The sequence below is a fragment of the Protopterus annectens genome, chromosome 7.part0 (genome assembly GCF_019279795.1).
Source record: "Protopterus annectens isolate FY-2018-M chromosome 7.part0, PAN1.0, whole genome shotgun sequence".
Classification (NCBI taxonomy): domain Eukaryota; kingdom Metazoa; phylum Chordata; order Ceratodontiformes; family Protopteridae; genus Protopterus; species Protopterus annectens.
Genome location: NC_056739.1, coordinates 1,067,074,734 through 1,067,098,698, shown reverse-complemented (window position 1 = coordinate 1,067,098,698; position 23,965 = coordinate 1,067,074,734). Strand labels below are relative to the sequence as shown.

Sequence of the window (23,965 nt, the reverse complement as noted above, 5' to 3'; positions counted from 1 at the left end):
AGTTTACTCCCAACTGAGTCACTTTAATCCTGACGGTAAAGACTACGGCATACAGGGCATATGCCAGGAGGGAATAAATCCTGCACAACTCAATTCCTGGTCTATGTCATAAAAAATGATGGTCAAGTACTGATTAGTACAAGCTTACTGATGTTAAATGCTCAGGATTCACAAACACCAAATAGTGTGTTTTAGTACTCTAGTGTTAAGAAAACGCTTAGTGTCATTTTGGAGAGAATACTTTGCTCACTCATCCACATTCCTGATGCAGTCTGAACACTGTTTGGCTGTATGTGCAAGACTGTTGAAGGGAGACAACATCTTGTTCTTCAACTGCAAAAATCCATCAGAAACTGAATGGTCCAGGAGCTTACAGTATCCTCCTCTGCCAGCTCCACTTTCAGCCACTAGACTAAATCATATAATTTTAACTCCTGGCATGATATAACAACATACAGAGTCAGTGTGTGTGATCAGGTGTGCACAAGCAATACACAAAACATCTCCACCAAAACTAAACTTAGAAGTACCCACAAGTTAAAAAATTATGCTCACTTCTATTCTTCCCCTACCCCCGCTACAACTACACGTTTGTGCCTGGAGTTGACCCATTCTCATTTCCACACCCACCTGCAATCTTTTATATTGTCATTTACAAAGGACTGCTCCCACTTTCCCCTGTAAATTGTAGGTGCGTGTTTTTGTATACAGCGCTGTGCCCTTATCACACATTTATGCATTTTGTTTAGGACAGGACTACCTTCATCCACCTGTAATCTTTATACCACATTCACATCTCTATATAAAATAGATCAATATCTAAAATATCATTCGTCTGCCATCCTCCAGTCTGCCATTCTGCTCATGTCTACAGGTGTAGTAATCTGTACCATGTACACCCACAAATACGCTATGGCATTTATAAAGCACATCTGTATTCTGTTGTAGTTAGAATTTTGCATTTAGTAATTATAATTTTACATCTGTAGTACAAGGCAGATTCAGATATTCTATATTAAACAGATACAGTATCTAGGTTACAAATTTTTAGTTGTGTGGAATTTTGGTTGGAAATTCAAGGTAGTCATTTAAGGGACACAGTCTTGAAAGGTGCTAACACAATATCTCAACTAAGTTCTAACAGGTGAATGAGTTCTGATGAGATTTGTATATTGGTAGCACAGTGTTCTCTAAACATATATACATTAATACAGGCTCAAAACATTCACATACGCCATCATTTTGGTCGCAACTCCAAGAACTGGAAGAAAAAAGTGAGAGAAAAAGAAATACCCATCTCCCAGCACTTTTAATTTGATTTAAATAATGAAATTAAACGCTTGCCACACCCACACACAAGGGTAATCATTTTGGTGGCAATTCCTGAACGGAAAAATTCATATTAAAGTAATGCTCCCTCAATCTCAACAAGTTTCTTTAATCTAGCTGATGGCATACTTGTTACATATTAAGCCATGGAAACCCAGTTAAATAAAGGTATTTCAATATGCATTCATACTCAGTGTTTTACTCACGTTTACTGTACTCAAATTTACCACTCAGGTCAAAAACAAAACACGTGGCACAGGAGTTCCTACTGCATGTGTATATACATCATATAATACATGCGCACATACTATTTTGGATGTATACACTATTAGATACATTTATTATAAACTGTTTATATTTAATGCGTGTGTACTGTGCATCTCCTAGGATACAGAGGCCGCTTTTTTCTTCATGTTATATACTTCCTGTTTAACAGTTTCTAGCATTTAGGCTTTCAGTTTCTTAAATACCGTTTCTGCGGGTCCCTTTTACTATTCTGAATTGAGTAATGTAGCTAAAGTTTGATGTTAGTTTATTTTGTGTCAGAAATACTGAATCTAGTTTTGTTCTTTATTCAATTTCTATGCAAACTTGGACATTTGAGTTTGTGGGGTTTATTTCTGATGCTTATTTAATGCTTTTTTTTTTTTTTTTGTAAAGTTTTCCTGATGAATGACTATAAGACAGTGTCAAGTCTGCTGGATTTTGAAGTCTGCGAGGAAGTAGGGATGAGTGAGAATTTAAGATCTAGGTGGCCTGCATTAGCTTCTTCCCAAGCATGAGGCAGATATGATGCAGAGGTAGCTAAAAAATATGACTGCCACACTTTTGCCCATAATATATTTGGAGAGGGGGGTGAGGGTGCATGTGCATGCACACACAGATGCACAAACTTTTAAAGAAAAATCAGTGATTGACTTCCATGACTTCTAATAGTCACTGCAAAGTTATTTCATAATCTTGGAAGGTCCTGCTGCACTGCTTTATGTTGTAGTTTATTGCTCTTTGTTTATAACTTTTCTACTATACTATTACTGTAGTAATTGGAAAGGTTACAGATACTGCTCGGGCTTAGCCTTTTGGAACTTTGTGCAGTTCTTTTCATCTTTATTTCTTCTGCTTCTACAAGGAAATCACAATTTCTCATAGGTGTCCTTGCTTCAATAAAAAGGGAATGAATCTGCATATCTCTTGCAAGTTTAGCTTTGTTACACCACTTATTAATGCATCTCTGAACACTGTTTGTTCTCATTAACTTGTAAATGTTTTGCTTCAGTTTTCAATAACCTTTTTACTCCAGTATTCACGACTTTTTTTCAGTCAAAGTACAGATTTCAAATTAACCCATTTATGAATTCCTGCAAATCAAATACAAAACTTCCATTACCCCCCTGGTCTTCCCGAAGAAATTGTTGACCTTTCACACAACACCTAAACTAAACTAGTCAGGTCAACTTCAGAAAATGTGCCATGATCCACAAAGACATGTGGAAATGCAGGGAGTTGTATACTTACTTTCAAATGCCTCTTTGTTGAAATTGAAGAGGACAACACCAACATTCCCTCTGTAATCTTCATCAATAACACCAGCTGCAAAGAAACATTCAAAGAACAAAAATGAAATCAGTGCTGCTCTATCTGCATGGAACGAATACCAGATTTCATTAATGACAGTGGGGAAAATATACACTACATAACCTAATCCCTTCTGTACTATAAACATTTATGAGGGCTACTGTCGCAGCTTGGTTACCCTTCCACGACACTTCAGAAGCAGAGATCCAGCACGACCTAGTATGACAAACTGAACCCCACCCCCGCACCGCATGTGGCCTGGCACCAGAGGCAGACCCCACCCACACCGCGTGTGGCCTGGCACCAGAGGCAGACCCCACCCACACCGCGTGTGGCCTGGCACCAGAGGCAGACACACCCCCACACCGTGTGTGGCCTGGCACCAGAGGCAGACACACCCCCACACCGGGTGTGTCCTGGCACAAGCGACAGACATCCCCTTCACAGGGTATGGCCTGGCACCAGAGAAACATCCCTCCACCAGGGGTGCCCTGGCACTAGAGGCAAACCCCCCCACCGGGTGTGGCCTGGCACACCTGCCTCTATGAATACTGTCTGTTTTTCCTAATGCATCATTATATAAGCTTCCCAGTCAGTGGCAGAGTGATCATTTTAAGTTTTCAAAAAACAAAAAGCTTAAGTGGTATTGGACAATTATACACAGAAGGCAAACTTAACAAGTGGGTACATACACATGGTTTGAAATCTAATCAGGCTGCATTGCCTATTGGATCTAGACTCTTGTCGATTACCAGACTGTGCCATGCTTAAATATTAAATATTTCAGTATAGATTACTAATGCAAGAAAAAGGCATGATAACATGGGAATTTCTCCTCTCCCCCAGATATAGCTGAATCAGTGGCAATGGTGTGGGAAAAAAATCTAAGGGAATTTTCTTTGACTGAATGCTGAAATTCTATGAAGTGTCGCTCCTGCAATCGTACAAAAGACATTAGTGTCAATAACTTAGTATCATACATTCTGTCAAGGAGCTGACAGTTATAAAAGGGATTCCAGAAATTACATACCAGTCAGACTGATATAAAATAAGCCAAATCACAAGGAAAAAAATACTAAACTTCTGAGACTACACGGATATGGAGAATGGGAACACGAGTGGTCACTCGTCTAAATCTGATAGTTTTCTGACAATACAGGATGGCTTAAAGTAATGTATTTGGATTTCAGGAAGGCTGGTGGCAATGTGTCACACAAACAAGGGCAGTCAAAACAAAGAGTACATTTACTGGGTTTATACGCTGAAGAACAGTACAGATGGTGATGACTCTACATCTAATACCAGAGGGTTGACTACTGAAATATTGAAAGGCTCAGGGCAGGATTCACGAAGGCTTACACGGAGTTTAAGAGTGTAAGCCTCCGTGTAAGTCTCCTGATCCAGGAACAGCCCAAACCTCCGTGTAAGAGACAGCTAAAACGTCTCTTACACGGACTGGGCGTGGAAATGCTCAATACCTCATTTGCAGCTGAAAGATATGCAAATGGGGTATTGGAGCGATCCAGGAAGCCCAAAGCAGTCCATGTAACGGACATTTTAGCTGCAAAAATGTACTCAGCTGACAACTTGAGTACATTTCTGCAAAATTGACAACGGAGCTATGTCAGCTCCAAATAAAGGGTGCATATGTTTCATCTAGCATGCCAATGGCCAAATATGTGGCCATTGGCATTAAAAAGTGTTGCAAAATTATTTAAACTAACTTTTTTTTTTCGTGGGATTTTGATGTTTAACTGCAGTGCACACCCGCGCAAACGGGGTGCGCTGCTTAAAAGTGAAAACCGAAGCTTATAAGCCCACAATTGTTGGATTTATGTATTACATGGAATGGCAATGCAGGGACTAGCAGACCAAAAACAATATGGCCTCCGTGTAGTGGTTGTCAAGGGGGGGAAGCTCCGTGTAAGACATGTAACTAAGCATTACTAGGCAATCCTATGTAAATGAGGGTTACAATACTGAATCACACTGCCACATAGGTAATGAGCACTTTCTGAGTAGAGTAAGAGTTATAGAAGGGGGAAGAATAGAGTAAGAGGTAGGTGACATCACGGGGGGAATGATAGAAATAAATGTATCACATTGGAGGGCAGTGTAACGTGACAGATGACAGACAGACATCAGGGAGAGAAGAGGTGTGTCCCAACAGAACACTAGGAAAGTCAAGAAATAGAGGGTGCACACTATGCCTACACTCAAACTTTCTTGATATACGTGCATGCGCGCGTGTAAGGCAGGTTCAACATGTGGGAGCGTGTTGCAAACCGTTTACAACGGTTTCTTGTGCGTGCACGTGTAAGGCAATGTAAACAGCAGGAAGCCTGTTGCCTGATGTATAAGGCTGTGTGCGCGCGTTTTACCATGAATCAGCCTAGTTCAAACCGTGTAAGGATGTGTGCACACGTTTAAGTCACTGTCAGCGTGCTTATGCTAGTGTGCACATTGCTCCCCTTGAGGAAACAGAGAGGAAAAAGGAAACAACCCAATTACAGCGAAGCTGCCAGAGGATACTGCTGGAGTTAATTGGTGGAAACAATTGGAAGCAGGCAATTACACAGGCAGACTAGAAGCCCAACCCAGCACTTAAAACACTGCAAACAGCACTGCAGGCTGTTTCTCACAAGAGATACTGCAAGAAAGGAGTAAGCTATCAGAATTGAAAACTGAAAAACGCTGAACTCAGAGCAGAAATGCTAGGGGCTGCCATAGCTGTTATAATCAGGCATAGGCGAATTGCTGAGGGTGGTGACAATGCAGACTCTGACAGACAACCCAGAGTGAGGAGAAGGAGGAGAGTATACAGGCCCAGGGTCACCTACCATGGGTTACATGAGCTGGAGATAGTAGAGTGCTACAGAGTGGACAGAGACCTTCTGCAGCAAATTGTTGAGCTGTGCAGGCCACGTCTCACACACAGAACCAACAGAGGGGAACCCATCCCAGTGGAAACCAAGGTATGTGTTGGCCTAAGAATACTAGCAACAGGCATCTTCCAGAGACCAACTGGTGATATGATGGGGATATCACAGGCATCAGCCTCCAGGGTACTGCACCAGTTCCTGGATGCCATGTCAGCACATGTTGGTGATCATGTATATTTCCCCAATGCCCGTGAGGTATTGGCCAGCAATATGCGTCTCTTCCAGCAAATAGCGGGATACCCTGAGGTACTGGGTGCAATAGACTGCACGCACATACGCATCAAAGCACCAGCCGGTGAGCGGGGTAGAGCCTATATTAACCGCAAGGGATTCCCCTCCATCAACTGCCAGGTCGTGTGTGATGCCCAGGGCTTAATAATGAATGTGTGTGCTGGCTGCCCTGGGAGCTACCACGATTCCCACATCTGGCATCTGACGCAGCTGTACCAATCATTTGCCAGTGGGGACTTCCTACACGGACACCTAGTGGGGGATGCAGGTTATGCACTTGAGCCATGGCTGATGACACCCATCAGAAATGCACACACACCTGAACAGGAATGCCATAATGAGGCACACGCACAAACACGTAATGTCAGAGCGTGTGTTTGGGCTGCTCAAGTCACGGTTCCGGTGTCTGGACACATCTGGTGGAGCCTTGCAGTACACACCAACTACATGTACCCAAATGATCATGTTATGTGCTATGCTACATAATATGATCCTGCGGAAACAGCTGCAGCAGGACCAGCATAGGGCTGGGCCAAACATACCCCCACAATTGCCAAGGCCACCACAGGCAGAAGGTGACTCGGAGGAGGAACAACCTGACCTTGCCCCAGTATGCAGAAGGAGGCGTGCCCAGTATGCCCTGGCCTTGGCAAAGAGGCAACGCATAGCACATACACTGGCTCAGTAGGAACACTGGGACTGATACCCCCTCCGACTCACTCATATAGTAACAGGGATGCCCAACATGACACAACCTGCTTCTAAACATGTACAGGGAGTGTAGTATGTGCATCCGACAGAGGCAGCCCTGCAGCACCACCTGAGGCATGAATGCCATGTGTTAAGTAATGTAACACCATGTACCATATGCACACCTGAGGACCCTGACTAACATCCACCCTCACCAATCATAAACCACAAAAACACAAACCCACCTTCATAGGTACCACAAGGGATAGGAACCTAGATGTAATGCTACCCAATGCCAGAAGTATAAACAGCAAGATGTGCAGTGTAAACGCACACAGTATAGAGAATGTAGATATCAGTGCTGTAATAGAAAACTGGGTCAAAGCCCACATCAGCACCCTAACACTACCAGGTCACACCTCATAGAGTGATGTACATGTGCAAAAACATGGAACAAGCTACAAAACGAGGGTGACTAGCAATAAATGTCATGGATAACCACACCCCCATGTTGGTACCACAACAAGAAGAGCAACATGGATTAGCCATGGTCAAATACCAAAGGCTAAATCTGCCTACTACTATATAGCTTGCTGCAGACCACTGTCCTAATAGCAGGAACCGCACCAGGCCTATGTTCATAGGTTCATACTAGGCTATCTGCCCTAGGGCATTTATAAGCCTAGCCCAGAGTTTTGTGGCTTCCGCCACCCCTTTAGTTTGAAGGATAATATGCCCATTATTTTGCTGCGCCTCTGTCAAGCAGTGACACTGAGGTTATCCCTGGGGTATACCTGCGATCTCCCATCCATTGGTCAAGATTTCTCTTGAACAAAGCCAGCGAGGTGCTCTGCCTCACATGGACCGGGATTGTATTCCACAGCATAGGGAGTCTCTGGGTGATGAATCTATCCCTCCAACATGTCCTACTTATATCCGTGTTGAGGTTTAAGTCACTTGCCCTAGTGGTTCTGATGGATTTAGATTTTTTGAGGTGAAGCATGTTCATTAATTCCTGGTTGGACATGGCCTTGTATGTCAGGCACAGGTCACCTCTGAGCAGACGGTAAGTGACTGAATAGAGCTGAAGTTCCTTCAGTCGGGCAGCACATGACATATTTTGGAGACCCTTTATCCTTCTGGTGAGGAATTTTGGGCCTCTCCAATTGCTGCAGATGTCGGGTCAGATACATCCGAATGGGGCATTGTACTCATTCATTGGTCTAATGAGTGATGAGTACAGGGGAACGATGACCTCCCTTGATCTAGATGTGAATCCCTGCATGATCAGGTTGGCAATGTAGAAGGTCTTCCTAACTACTTTGGCAACGAGTGTCAGAGAAAGGTTACTGTCAACCTGGGTGCCCAGATCCATGATAACCTCTTCTGTGCTTAGAGGATTGCCACCTATATGGTAACTAGGGTAACCTTGTTTTCGAAGGGTATGACTATACATTTTTGGCATTTAACTTTAGGCCATGGCTCTGGCACCAGTTATCCGTTTCTATGAGACCCTTCTGAAGGATGTCTGTCTCAGATGGGTTTTTAACTATGGTTCCCAGTTTGCAGTCATCTGCAAACTTTGTCAGCCATAATCCTCCTGTGTTTGCTTGTACTTCTGAAAAGTAGATGCCGAACAAAAGTGGGCCCAGGACTGAGCCCTGTGGGACACCACTTGTGACAGGCTTGGAGTCTGACATGGCGCCAGCACTCTGACCCTGTGGATTCTGTCACTTAGCCAGTTTGCAACCCATCTTGTGACGTATGGGTTTACATTTAAGCTGGTGAGTTTTTCAATGACACCCGCGTGGGGTATTGTGTCGAAAGCCTTTGCCAGGTCAAGGTAGGCTGTGTGGACTGCCTTGCCCTCGTCAATGGCCTTGGTGACTGTTTCGAAAAAGTCAACCAAGTTTAAAAGGCATGATCTGCCCTTGACAAAGCCAAACTGGGTTGGATCCAAAGTCTGCAAGTCCCCTATGTCTTTATTTAAGAGTTCCATTATGATCCTCTCCATAGCTTTGCAGATCAGGCTTGTCAAGCTGATGGGATGGTAGTTTCCGGGGTCGGTGGAGGCACCTCCTTTGTGAAGTGGGACCACCGTTGCCGTATGCCACTCCTTGGGTACATATCCTGAGGTGAGGCTAAGATTAAACAGCTGCCCTAACTGCCGGTTTAATTCCTCATTGAGTTAGTGGAGCACACAACCGGGGACACCATCTGGTCCCATGGATGCGGTGTTTTTCGCCTTGGATAGAGCAGTTCTCACCTGAGCATTTGAGATGTTTGGGGGGCTACAATCCTCTGGTATAGATATCTCTCCTTTTGGGGGGGGGAATCTGCACTGAACCTGTCAGCCAGTATGTTGGCAATGTCTGTAGGTTCAGTGATTTTTACATCATTTTGAACTAATTCTGAGCATATCTGGGAGTTTCCTCCCAGGTTTCTAACATAGCTAAAAAAGGCCTTATGATTGTCTTTTGAGTCCTTAGCGATTTTTCTCTCAAAATTTGCCTTGGATGATTTTATGAGAGATCTCAGTTTTTTTACTTATAATGAGCAGGGGCGTCTTCCCTTCTACGGATTTTGCTCTATCTTGTAGTAGCTCCTTCCTTTTGTTGTAGAGCTTGTTTATGGCTGGGGTCCACCAGACTGGACGCTTGCCTATGGTACAAAGAGTCTTTGTTTTGTTTGGGATTGCCTGATCCATGCAGTCCTGGAGGTGCTGGTAGAAGGCATTTGTAAGTGATTCAGCGGTTTGGGTAATGGTTTCCGCTGGCTTGGGGGCCTTGAAAGAGACCACACCAGTCTTTAGAAGTGTGAAGTCGGCTTTTGAGAAGTTCTTCACTGTGGTCTTTTATCTGGGGTGGGGCGGGATGTGGACTTCCAGTGAGATTAGTTTATGATCTGATCTCACCAATGATGGGTATACTTCTGGTGTTGAACATTGTGACCCCATGTTCGTGATGATGAGATCTAGTATGTTGTCTCCTCTTGTGGGGATGGTGACTAGTTGTTCCATGGCATTTGAGTTTATGAACTCTAGGAACCTTTGGGCTAGAGTGTTGGGGCTTGAGTAGTGATCCCAGTCTATATTTGGATAGTTGAAATCACCCAGTATGATGGTGTTTGGAGATACATTTATCCCCTCCAGTGTTTTCAGGAAAGCTGTGTGAGGTTCCTGAGTTTGAGAGGGTGGCCTGTAACATGCTACAAACTGCAGAGCAGTCTTGCCTATGGTTAATTGCACTGGATGGTCTCCGATGCATCGTGCGTTGCCACCAACCTTGAGGTGAGGGTGTCCTTGATGAATATGGACACCCACCCTCCTTTCTTGGTGTTGTCTGGATTTTGGGGCCGGAACGCATGATATGAGGTAACACCTGATAGTGCCGGGGTGCTGTCAGGAGCCTTGAACCAGGTTTCTGTCACAGCACAGACATCGATGTTCTCCATACTGAGAAGGGCTTCGAGTGCGTGCATCTTGAGGTTGAGACTTCTGGCATTGAGCAGCATTACCCTTAGTTTTTTTCCTTTTTTGTGTTCTAGGGTGGTAGGTTTAGAATTTGAGCCTTGCCTAATAAAGGCACAATGGGGGTGGCAAGAGCCTTAGCCAAAATCCGGAAGCCCAGGGGTGACAGGTGCAAGTCCCTTGCGAATCAGCGTGGCTTGTCCTGCATGTCATCCCAGGCAGACGGACATTGGATCCCCTTTGAATGACACCATAGTTTAAGCCAATTATTACAGCTGATCATCTTGTCTCTGTATTGTGGCATCATTCTTGGTGAAGGTAGGATACTGCTCAAGGTCAGGGTCATACCTGCCTGGGCTACATAATCAGAGAGCTCCTCTATGTCTCTTTTCATGTAGTCCAGGGAGGTACGTCTCAGGTCGTTCACACCAGCATGGACAATGACTGAGTCATACTTGTACTTGCAGTTGAGTGACCTGAGTGCTTGCATTATGTGGTGGATTCCAGCGCCCGATAGGCAGCTTACTGTGACCTTCTCCTTACTCAATCTGGTGAGCGGGGCAGTGTGTCTGACTATGGAGTCACCTATGACGAGTGTGTCTGGCATTGTGTTTGGCCTTAAGGGCTGTGACTGTTTGGCACACTGACTCTGTGGTCTATGTGTTGCATGTGCTGTGCCCTGTGGAGGCAGTTGTTTGGGTGTCTGCTTTGGTGGCCTCTGCTGTTTTGGTAGATTTCTGATCAGAGCCTCCGAGTATGTCTTTGTGTGTTTATGTGTATGATTTGAAGTTGTGATAGTGCTATGTGAGACTGGGTTTGTGGTGTGTATGGTTACCTTCTCCTCCTCTCTGGTCTTGCCAATCCTATGTTGAGAGAGCTCAGCCTCCAGTTTGGCTATATAGTTGCATCTCTCGCATGTATTTGTGTTTTGTGGGAGAAGGAGAGGGTTGTCTGTGTACATGAGGCAATTGTAACATTGCCTCAATATTCACAGGTTCACCAGCTGAGCAGGAGAGGACACTAGCAACTGATCCCTCAACATGCTAGAAGGAATAGACAAAAAATGTTGGAATACAGGAAGATATCACGCCCCTCAAACCACATTATATTGCTTGACTGACAATACCTACACATACACCATAGTTTCATAGTTTCATAGTTTACTACTAGGCTATCTGTCCTAGTGCATTTATAAGCCTAGCCATAGTGATGTGGCTATTGCCACCCCTTATAGTGGTAATAAGTGTACAGAATAGATTCCGAATATTGTGCCTCGGACTTAGTAGTGACACATTAGGACCCCCTTACGTAATCGAATAACTTGACTGTGCCTCTGTCTAGTAGTGACACAGGGAGGACCCCTGGGGTAAACCTACAATCTCACATCCAGTTGTCCAGATTTCTCTTGAAGAGAGTCAGTAAGGGACTCTGTCTAACTTAGAACTGGGATACTCTGCTAGAGTGTGAGAAGCCTCTGAGTTATGACTCTGTCCCTCCAGCATGTCCTATACATGTATGTGCTGAGGTTCAAATCTTTAGCTCTCATGGTTCTGGTAGATTTGGATTGCTTGCAGTGGAGCATGTCCACCAAATCCTGATTGGACATGGTCTTGTATGTCAGGCATAGGTCACCTGTAAGTATGCAGTATGCTACTGAATAAAGCTGGATTTCCTTTAGTCTGGAAGCATATGACATGTGTTGTAGACCCCTGATCTTCTTGGTAAGGTACTTTTGGGGTCTCTCCAGCTGTTGCAAGTGCTGGGTGAGGTACATACCAAATGGGGCTTTGTATTCAATCATGGGCCTGATAAGGGAGAAGTATAGTGGTACAATGACCTCCTTTGATCTGGATGGAAAACCCTTCATAAGGTGGGCAAGATAGAAAGTCTTTCTAACCACTTTGGCAACATGGGTGTCAAACGAGATGTCACTATCTACATGTGTCCCCAGGTGTCCGATTTGTTTTCTGTGCTCAGTGGGTTGCTGTCTATGTATTGATTTGTGGGTACTTTGTTCCTCCCAAAGGGGATGACTATACATTAGTTGCATTCAGTTTCAGGCCATGATTCCGGCACCAGCTATCTGTCTTTGTGACCGCATTCTGTAGGATGTGTGTGCCGGCTGATGTATTCACTATGGTGCCTAGGTTGCAGTCATCTGCAAACTTTGTCAGCCACAACCCTCCTATGTTTGCTTTCACATCTGAAAAGTAAATGCCAAATAAGAGGGGTCCCAGGACAGATCCCTGTGGGACACCACTTCTGACTGGCTTTGAATCTGACAAGGCACCTGCAATGTCGACTTTATGGGTTCTGTTTCTTAGCCATTTTGCAACCTATCCTGTGACATATGGTGTTATATTTCAGCTGTTGAGCTTGTCTATGATGCCCGAGTGGGGTATTGTGTCAAAGGCCTTAGCCAAGCGCAGGTAGGCTGTGTGGACCGCGCAGCCCTCATCAATGGCCCTACTGACAGTTTCAAAATAGTCAACTAGGTGCAAAAGGCAGGATCTGCCCTGTACAAAGCTGAACTGGGTGGGATCAAGGGTCTGTAGGTCACCAATGTCTCTGTTTAAGAGCTCCATAATGACTCTTCCCATAGCTTTGCAGACAAGGCTGGTTAAGCTTGTGTGGTGGTAGTTGCCAGGGTCTGTGGAGGCATCTCCTTTGTGGAGTGGGACCACTGTTGCTGTACGCCAGTGTTCAGGTACATATCCTGTAGCAAGGCTATGGTTAAATAGCATTTGTATATACGGGTTTAGCTCCTTCTGGAGTTCACATAGCATGCAACTGGGGATACCATCAGGTCTCATTGATGCTGTGTACTTGTCTTTGCTGAGTGCGGCTCTCACATGGACATCTGAGATGACAGTGAGGTTACATTCAGCTGTGATAACTATCTTCTTTTGGGGGCGAGGGAGGGGGAAAATTGCACTGAACCGGTCTGCCAGAATGTTGCCAATATCTGTCAGGTCACTGAAATATATGTTGTTGTGTACCAACTCTGAGCATATCTGAGGGTTCCCACCCAGGTTTCTGACATAACTGAAGAAGGCAGTGTGGTTATCTTCATTGTCTTTGGTGATTCTCCAAGTTGACCTTGGATGTCTTTATGAGAGAATGTAGCTTTTTACTAGTGCTGATCACAGCTGCCTTCCCTTTAGGAGATGTAGCTCTGTCTTGCATTAGTATCCTTCATCTGTTATACAGTTTGTTTATGGCTGGGGTCCACCAGACAGGCCACTTTCCCTTGGTGGAGAGGGTCTTGTTTTTATTTGTGATTGCATGGTCCATGCTTTCTCGGAGATGTCCGTAGAAAGTGTCTGTGAAGGAGTCACCATTGTGTGTTGTGGTTTCCACTGGCCCAGTGGGCTTAATGGATACCATCTCAGTCGAAGAAGTGTGAAGTCAGCTTTTGAGATGTTTGTCACTATACTCTTTGTATTATACTAGCACTGACACAAGTGTAGACAATTTCCCAGAATCCATCAAACAAAATGGACATGCAAAATGTAACACTTCCACAAGAGGGGTAAGCACACTGGATGTGATAATCAGAAATATGTGTACTGGATGTCAAGATGAGAAGTGTATCCCTCACTGGTAAGACCAGACCATAGAGTAATCACACTGTAGTTACACATCCCGACCCCAGTCCCTGGCCAGATTACCACAGTGAAACACATGTATAAAGCATAGCTTGCACCCCTACAAACCAATGTGGAATCCATGAAAAGCCCTGTCCAGAATATGGGACACACTGCAGAACATGTTATACAGGCATACCATGAACACAGCCAAGAGTGCTTGGAGTCTGCAATCACAAACAAGACACAATGCCATACACCCAGGCATCTGGCATGCTGGACTCCAGCAATTACTAAACCATTGAAGAGAATGAGGAAGCTACCACATGATAGATCAAACATAAAAAGTGAAGTAATCAGTGATCACTAGTATGGCAATAAAATGTGTCCACATATACAATCCACTAAGGCCAGGCAAAACAAGTAGAATCTGTGAATCCAGTGGCAATGTGACACCTGTCCCAAGTACACACACAACAACTCACCCCAATAAATACAAATGTATGCGATAGACGCAACCAGGTAGCCAAACCGGAGCCTGAGCACCCCCAAATCAGTACTGTCAAAACTAGTCAGGAGGACAAGGTAACCACATACACCACAAACCCAGTCCCACATAGACCTACAACGACTGTAAACCAAACACAAAAACATTCCCAGAGGCCCTAATTAGAAACACACAACACCAACACAAGCCTCCAAAGCAGACACCCAATAAAACAACCTCCAGACATAGCACATGTAACACATAGTACACAAAGCTGGTGTGCCAAACAGTCACAGGACAGGAGGAGAAACAACATGCCTGATACAATTGTAATAGGTGACTCCATAGTGAGACATGCTGCTGTTCCAGGGATGGCTTGCACCTGTTACCCATGAGCGTCTGGATATTGCCTAATGCTTTTGCAACCTACAGAGATCCTTTCGTAGGCAAGGCCGAAAAGACCAACCCACCACCATAGAAAACAAAACTGGAAAGAAACAGAAGGGTAATGCTGATCAATGCCAGATGTGTAAACCTCAATATGCATGCTCCTGAGGCCCTCCCCAGTATGGAGAACATTAATGTCTGTCCAGTGATAGAAACCTGCTGCAAGCCTCGTAACAGCACACCAGCACTACCAGGTAATACCACATATCATGTATTATGGCCACAAAACCTGTAACAAAACATAAAAGGAGGGTGAGTAGCCATATTCAGCACAGACACCCATACGTCCAGTTAACTGACAATGCTTATGTCATTGCAGTCCACCCATGTGCAACTAACCGTAGGCAAGACTGCTGTACAGTCTGTAGCATGCTACAGACCACACTCTCACACACAGGAACCCCACCCCACTGTCCTGAAGACAGTGGACAGTATGAATGTACCACCAAATACAAAACAAGGTACACACAAATTACCACATAGGTGGTAAACCATTAAGTGTGGAAGGAGTAATCAGGGACCTAGTGACACAAGTGGACAGTCACCTGTTATGTGACAGTCACATCGCCAATTTGTCTAGGAAGACTGTCTATATTGGACACTGTATCATGAAAGGATTCACATCTACGTCAACAAAGGTCATTGTGCCCCTATACTGTTCCCCTATCAGACCATATTGTAATACAATTCCTCATTTGGGATGTACATTACCTGGCACCTGCAGCAGTTAGAAAGACCTCAAAGGTACCTCAGCAAGTCAGAAAGGGTCTCAAATATATCTCATATGCTGCCTGGCTGTAGATACCACAGCTGAATGCAGTCACATACTGCCTACACAGAGGCATCGTATGTCTGTTGTACAAGTCCATGTCCAACACAGAAGTAATGGACATGCTCCACCCCAGAAAACTCAAAGCCATTGCAGCTGTGTGAGTCAGAGATGTCGACCTTAACACATAATCAAATAGGATGTGCTGGAGGGACAGATACCTAACCCGGTGTCTCTCCACACCCTGGAACAGAATACCACTACATGTTGGGCAGAGCCCCTCACTGACACTCTTCAACAGGAAGTTAGCAAAATGGATGGATAATTGTAGATGTACACTGGGGGTCTTTACTGTGTCATGTCCAGACAGAGGCACAGCTAAGTAAATCATAAATGGCCATAATATTCACATAGCAAGGGGTGACAAAAGCCACACACACTGTGGCTAGGCTTACAAATGCCCTAGGGTGGATAGCCTAGTATGAACCTATGAACCTATTATGATACAAATTGTACAGAACACTAAGGATAACCCAAAGGCTGCTGCAACTGATGGTAGTAAGCGTGTTGTGAATTCCCATGCTCTGGATCACACAAATATTACAAACATACCAAACACACACACGTATTGCCAACATACATCCTGACAGGTGCAGTGCAAACCCCTCCCCCCCCAATAATGCAAAATATCTTTCCCAGCAGACTGCTGCCTCCCTGACATTATGTCAGCCTTACCACAGGATATGTACCCAAAGAGCAGTGTACAACAACAGTGGTTGTTCTCAAGAAAGGTGTCACCTGAATGGATACTAAAAACAACCACCACAGAATCCTGAGAAGCTTGGCCTGCACAGCTATGGAAAGGATCAGCATGTACCGCAGACATAACGATATTGGGGATCTATTGATACCCGACCCTACCCAGTGTGGGTTTATGAAGTGCAGACCCCGCCCCTAAACATGTGTGACTCAGTTGAAACAGTAATTGAGGTCACTGATGAGGGCAATGTGGTCCACACAGTGTAGCTTGACCTTGCAAAGCCTTCCATACAATACCCTACGTGTTCAATATAGATATGCTCACCAGCTTATATATACACCCCAATGTCACTAGAGGGGTTGCAAACCAGACCAACGACAGAACTGACATGGTCAGACATGCTGCAGCCATGTCAGACTACAAACCACATATAACAGGTATCCCACAAAGCTTGGTCCTGGGACCTTCCCCGTCTGGTATATATGCCCCATAGGTACAGGCCAACATGTAAGGACTGTGCCTGAACATGTTTGCAGAGGACTACAAACCGCCTAACATATCTGACACTCCAGCTGACACAAGCATCCCACAAAAGGGCCACATAGAAACAGACAACCGGTGCCATAGCCATGTCAGCATGTTAAATGGAGAAAACTGTATAGTCAACCTCTGTGGATATACAGTAAGTGACAACCAATTACCACATAGGTGTTAACCCATTACATACGTAACATGTAATGACAGACCTGGGTACACAAGGTGATAGATATCCTGCATTGGACAAACATGTGGCTGTAGTGTTAACAGAAACAATCCATATACCAACCTAATCATGAAGGTTATGACATCTAGATAAGGGGAGGTCATTGTGGTTCTGCAGTTATCCTTCATCAGCGTTACAAATGACCACAACAGCCCCTGTGGGGTGTACCTCAGCAGACACCTCCATCAACTGTAAAGTCCACAACAGTACCTCACCAGGGGTATCAAAGAGCTTGAACACATGTAATGTGTTGCCTGATAGTGCAACTCCACACACTGCCATGCTGGCCACCCAGACGCAAGCTGTGCCTGATGTAGAAAGCCATGTCCAAGCTGGAATCAATGAACATGCTGCACCTTGTACAATCTGAATGGCAGTGAGCTATGCACATGAGGGACCTGAACCCCAGCACTGACATACATAGGACAAGCTGTACTGCATTATCCATAACACAGAAGCCACCCCCACGCATGAGTAAACTACCGGTACAGGTTATCCATAGAGTCACTCGTTGATTCTCCTCAACAGGAATCTTAACGAGTGGATGGGAGATGGTAGGTTTACCCTGGGTATCAATGTTATGTCACAGGTAGACAGAGGCACAGTATACTAAACAAGACATATGTCATGGCAAACTACACTTACAATGTGTCGAAGGACAAACACACTCTCTGACTAGCATTATAAATGGCCTAGGGCACATCGGTAGTGTTTGCCAATGTACACCTATGTTGTGGAATACACTACTGATGTTGGATGAGGCTGTTGTAAATAGTTCATATCTGAACATAATGCAACATGGTCAGATAGGTTCATAGGTTTATACTAGGCTATCTGCCCTAAGGCAGTTATAAGCCTAGCCCAGAGTTTTGTGGCTTACGCCACCCCTTATATGGGAACAATTCTGTGCCCATTAGTTTGTTGTGCCTCTGTCCAGCAGTGACACAGAGATGATCCCCGGGGTAAACCTATGATCTCCCATCCACAGGTCAAGATTCCTCTTGAACAGAGCCAGCAAGGTGCTCTGCCTCACATGGACCGGGATTGTATTCCACAGCATAGGGAGTCTCTGAGTGATAAATCTATCCCTCCAACATGTCCTACTTATATCCCTGCTAAGGTTTAAGTCACTTGCCCTAGTGGTTCTGGTGGATTTGGAGATTTTGAGGTGGAGCATGTCCATTAATTCCTGGTTGGACATGGCCTTGCATGTCAGGCACATTCCACCTCTGAGCAGACGGTATGTGACTGAATAGAGCTGGAGTGTCTTCAATCTGGCAGCACATGACAGATGTTGGAGTCCCTTTATCCTTTTGGTGGGGGACTTTTGGGGTCTCTCCAATTGCTGCAGATGTCGGGTGAGATACATCCCGAATGGGGCATTGTACTCTATCACTGCTCTGATAAGTGAAGAGTACAGGGGAACAATGACCTCACTAGATCTGGATGTGAATCCCTTCATGATTAGGTGGGCAATGTAGAAGGTCTTTCTAACCACTTTAGCAACGTGAGTGTCAGAAGAAAGGCCACTGTCAACCTGGGTCCCCAGGTCCATGATAACCTCCTCTGTGCTTAGAGGATTGCCACCTATATGGTAGCTTGGGGTTACCTTGCTTTTCCCGAAGGGTATGACTATACATGTTTTGGCATTTAACTTCAGGCCATGGCTCTGGCACCAGCTATCAGTTTCCGTGAGTCCCTTCTGAAGGATATCCGTGTCTGATGCACTGTTCACTATGGCGCCCAGTTTGCAGTCATCTGCAAACTTTGTCAGCCAAAGTCCTCCCATGTTGGCCTGTACTTCTGAGAAGTAGATGACGAACAATAGAGGGCCAAGGACCGAGCCCTGTGGGACACCACTTCTGACCGGCTTGGAGTCTGACATAGCGCCAGCAACTCTAACCCTGTGGGTCCTGTCCTTAAGCCAGTTTGCAACCCATCTTGTGACATATGGGTTTACATTTAAGTTGGTAGGTTTTTCTACAATACCCGAGTGGGGTATTGTGTCGAAAGCCTTTGCAAGGTCAAGGTAGGCTGTATGGACTGCCTTTCCCTCATCAATGGCCTTAGTGACTGTTTTGAAGAAGTCGACCAAGTTCAAAAGGCATGATCTGCCCTTGACCAAGCCAAACTGGGACGGGTCCAATGTCTGCATGTCCCCTATATCTTTGTTTATGAGCTCCATTATGATCCTCTCCATAGCTTTGCAGACTAGACTTGTTAAGCTTATGGGGCGTATGGGGCGGCAATTACCAGGGTCCGTAGAGGCACCGCCTTTGTGCAGATGTGCACAACTGGACCCTAACCAGGCTGTTGTGCACACTATGGAAATGTAAAGCAGTGATAGGACTAAAGCCCAGGATACTGTCCACCACAGTGAAAGTACTGAACCACTACACTATACAGTACTACAGTGTTAGGTCAGTATGAACGGATGTTGACAATTGTATGCAAAGTATCCCATGCAAAACCTGCAGGCACAGTATAATCCCTGTTGTGTTCACACAAAAAGCATTTGGACAGTAACTACACAACATGGCACAGAACACACAACCATAAACTGGAGATATTTGTTGAAGGTCACACTCATCCACAAATGTGATGGGCTGCAGAGTTCAACATATGTAAAGCTCACACTGGGCATGCTCACACACTTTGATAAACGAGACATCTTTCACACAACATGCCATGGGAAGGCTGAACTGGGCATGCTCACACGCAGTCCAAATGTTCCTAATGTTCCTCTTAGCAACTGGGAAAACACACCACAGGATGCTCATTCCCCTTTCTAAACACTGATGATGTCAGCACCCTACAAGTATATCAGGAGAAAAGAAATCTCCCAGTAATGTGAATAGCGTGCTCTGCTAATGCGTCCGTCTCTAGTGTCATAACATAATTAGGTAGGGGTTTGAATCCAGCAAGTGGCAAGTGTGTGTGAAGGGGGGTTAGTGTGTGTGTAAGCGTGTATGAAAGGAACATCCCTTTTGGCAACTGTGAAAACACACCACAGGATGCCCAGTCCCCTTTCTAAACACCGATGACGTCAGCACCCTATAAATATATCAGGGGAAAAGAAATCTCCCAGTAATGCGAATAGCGCGCTCTGCTAATGCGTCCGTCTCTAGTGTCATAACATAGTTAGGTAGGGGTTTGAATCCAGCAAGTGCTAAGTGTGTGTGAAGGGGGGTAAGTGTGTATGAAAGAAACATCCCTTTTGGCAACTGGGAAAACACACTACAGGATGCACATACCCCTTTCTAAATGATATCACAATTATTTATGGCTTTTGATTCCAGACATGTCACGTGTGTTTTGCTCACACAGAATGCCCATGTGTGCGGGTTGTTTTTCACAATGCATGACATCGATTAAACCAGTTATGGCAATGCACACATGATGTATGTGTGTGCCAAATGCACATATGTACCTGTGACCTTCAATAGTTACCATGTGTGATGCCTGCCACATGTGAATACATGGTATTTGCACAGGGTAACATTATGACTGTGGTCTTCTGTGCAGGTGCTGCATGTGGGATGTGTATATACAGTGTGAGATGTAGATGCTATCAACCTAGTAGTGAGGGATACACACCTGGTCTGGGGCATATAGTCTACATGTTGTTGATGAACAGGTGCTGCATGTTTTCACCTGTTGTGGGAGTGGTAAGAAGTTGTTCCATAGCAATGCAGTGACCGCATGCTAAGAACCGTTCAGCTACGGTGTTGTAGCTACAGTAATTCATTAGCATTCAGTAATATGTCAGCATTCCTGGTGAGGGTCTGATGCCAACCAAGGTCAGGGTTCTACCAGCCTTTGCCACTTGCTCAGTGAGCCCTTCCATGTTCCCTATCATGTATCCCAGTGAGGGACATCACACATCAGCTGTAGTGGCATGGACAATGACTGAGTCATATGTGTCCATGCATCTGACTGACCTGTATGCTTGTGTTATGTGGTGGACCATAGTGCCCCATGAGCATATCACTGTGACCTTCACCTTGTCCAGCCTGGTGAGCATGACCTCACTGTACTGGACAATAAAAGTACCTAACACAACTGCAGCAGTAGTGTTGTATAGCTGTACAGACTGTGCTTGTTTGGCACACAGGATTTGTGTGCTATGTGTTATGCGTGCTGTGTTCAGGCCTAACGTATGCCTGTGTGCCAGCTGCAGAGGTGTCTGCCACTCAGGCAGGATGCTATCCTTAGGCTCCACAAATGGCCGTTGTGTTTCTGTGCTTGTATTGCTGTCAGTGTAGGTCCACATCAGACTGGTATTGCAGTCACTGTAGTATTTCATGCCACCTGACAGGTTATGCCAGTACTGGGTTCAGAGTGCTTAGTCCACAGTTTGGCCATGTGTTTCCATCTCATACATGTGTTGTACATCCATGGGTAGGGGATAGGGTTGACTGTGTACATGTGGCAGCTGTGACATTACTACATGACTCACATATTCCACAACTGTACCATAGAGGTGACTGACAACTGACCTTTGCACATGCTACCATAGTATTGAGATTGCGTTGGTGATTAACAGCACATAGGGCCAGTGGTGAACAAGATACATAGGTCCATAGGTTCATACTAGGCTATCTGCCCTAGGGCATTTATACACCTAGCCAGAATGTGTGTGGCTTTCACCATGCATTGTAAATCTATCTTGCTATACCCTTTTCCAAGGTTAGTATACTGTGCCTCTGTCTAACAGTGACACAAGTGATACCCACGGTAAACCTACAATGTCACATCCAGTCATTAATATCCCTCTTGAAGATGGTCACTGAGTGACTCTGCCTAACCTCTATTGGGATAATATTCCAGAGTGAAGGGAGCCTCTGAGTTATGAATGTGTCCCTCCAGCATGTCCTATGTATATCACTCCTGAGGTTCAAGTCTTTCCAGCGTGTAGCCTGATGGGATCTGGATATTCTGAGGTGCAGCATGGCCATTAAGTCAGGGTTTGACATGGCTTTATATGTCAGGCACAGATTGCCTATGAAGAGGCAGTATGCCACTGAGTAGAGCTGCTGTTTCTTTAACCAGTCAGTATGTGGCATCTGTTTGAGCCCTTTGATCCTCTTGAGGTACTTTTGTGATCTTTCCAGTTGCTGCAGGTGTCTGGTAAGGTGCATGCCGACAGGGGCATTGTAGTCAATTATGGGCATGATGAGGGATGAGTAAAGAGGCACAATGTCCTCCCCTGATCTACATGTGAATCCCTTCATGATGATGTGGCCTATATAAAATGTTTTCCTAACCACTTTGGCCATGTTGTTGTCAAATGAGAGAATGCTATCAACTTGTGTACCCCAAGGTCCATAATTCCTTCGTCTGCACTTAATGGATTAACACATGTGGTACTTTGTGGTCACTTTGTTTTTGACAAAGGGGATGACTATACACTTTTTGGCATTCAGCTTGAGGCCATGGCTGTGGCACAAGTCATGTGTTTCCAAGAGGCCCTTTTGGAGGATGCGTGTGTTGGCTGGAGAGTTGATTATGGCGTCAGGTTTGCAGTCATCTGCGACTTGCTCAGCCACAGTACTTCCATGTGGCCTGTACCTCTGATAAATATATACTAAACAAGACAGATCCCAGGGCTGAGCCTTGTGGGACACCACTTGTAACTGGTTTTGAGGCTGACATGGCTCCAGCAATTCTAACCATGTGTGTTCTGCCCTTGAGACACTGTGCAATATCTGTAGTGACATAGGGGTTAATATGTACACTGGTGAGCTTCCCTAGAATGCACAAGTGGGGTACTGTATCAAAGGCTTATGCAAGGTCCAGGTAGGCTGTGTAGACCACCTTCCCCTTGACAGTGGCCTTGGTGACTGTTTCAAAGAAATCAAACAGGTTTGAGAGGCAGGATCTGCCATTAACAAAGCCAAACTGTGTATGATGACGTGTCTGTAGGTCCCCAATATCTATATTTATGAGGTTCACGATGATCCTTGCCATAGCTTTGCAGACCAAGCTATTCAGACATATGGGGCGAATAGTGTCCAGGATCCGTTAAGGCACCACCTGAATGTAGAGGGACCACTGTTGCTGTACGCCACACACAGTGTAGTAAGGCTGGGATTGAACAGTAGTGTTATGTCTGGGTGTAGCTCTTCTTGGGGTTCATGTAGGACACAGCCTGGGACACTGTCTAATGCAGTGTTTATTGCTTTGGAGAGGGCAGCTCTTACCTGAGCATCTGAGATGTCAGGGGGGGGGGCAGCACTCTGCTGGGAGAAATATTTGCCCTTTTGGTGTGGAGGGGGGAGAAGGTAGCAGTGAATCTGTCCACTAGGATGTTGGCAATGTCTGTGTGTTTGGTATTTCTTGTGGCATCTTGGACTACCTCTGAGCATATCTGGGAATTACCACCCAGGTTCCTAACATAACTACAGAAAGCCTTGTAATTATCCTCAGTGTCTTGTGGAATCTTCTCTCAAAGATGGCCTTAGACAATCTTATGAGTGCCTGTAGTTGTCTTCTAATACTCATCAGTGATGCCTTCACATTTTGGGAGTTGTTGTATCATGTAGTAGCTTCATCCTTCTATTGTATAGTTTGTTTATGGCTGGTGTCCAGCACACAGGACGTCTGCCTTTGGAGGATTGGGTCTTGCTTTCATTTGGGATTGCATGATCCATGCATTCCTGAATGTGTCCATAGAATGCCTTTATACAGGTATCTGCAGTCTGGTCCATATTTTCAACAGGCCTGGGGGCTTTGAAGGTTTCCACATCATTTATGAGGAGTGTGAACATGCTTGACATGAGTTGTTGTATTCTTCTGTGCAGGGGGTGGCCTTGGGATGTGAATATCCAGTGAGATTAGTTTGTGGTCTGATTTTACCAGTGAGGGATACACTTCTGGTCTGGAGCATAGAGTCCCCATGTTGGTGATGATCAGG

The 23,965-nt window shown here is 45.1% G+C and overlaps 1 protein-coding gene across 2 annotated transcripts in view; it reads right to left on the bottom strand.

Annotated features, from left to right (window-relative positions):
• Positions 1–23,965, bottom strand: part of DUT (deoxyuridine triphosphatase) — a 409,598-nt gene that overhangs the window by 87,494 nt on the left and 298,139 nt on the right. For both annotated transcript variants that reach the window (XM_044077623.1, XM_044077624.1), the window contains one exon: positions 2,845–2,919. In XM_044077623.1, the coding sequence (XP_043933558.1) occupies positions 2,845–2,919 (75 nt within the window). The remainder of the gene's footprint in view (positions 1–2,844; positions 2,920–23,965) is intronic.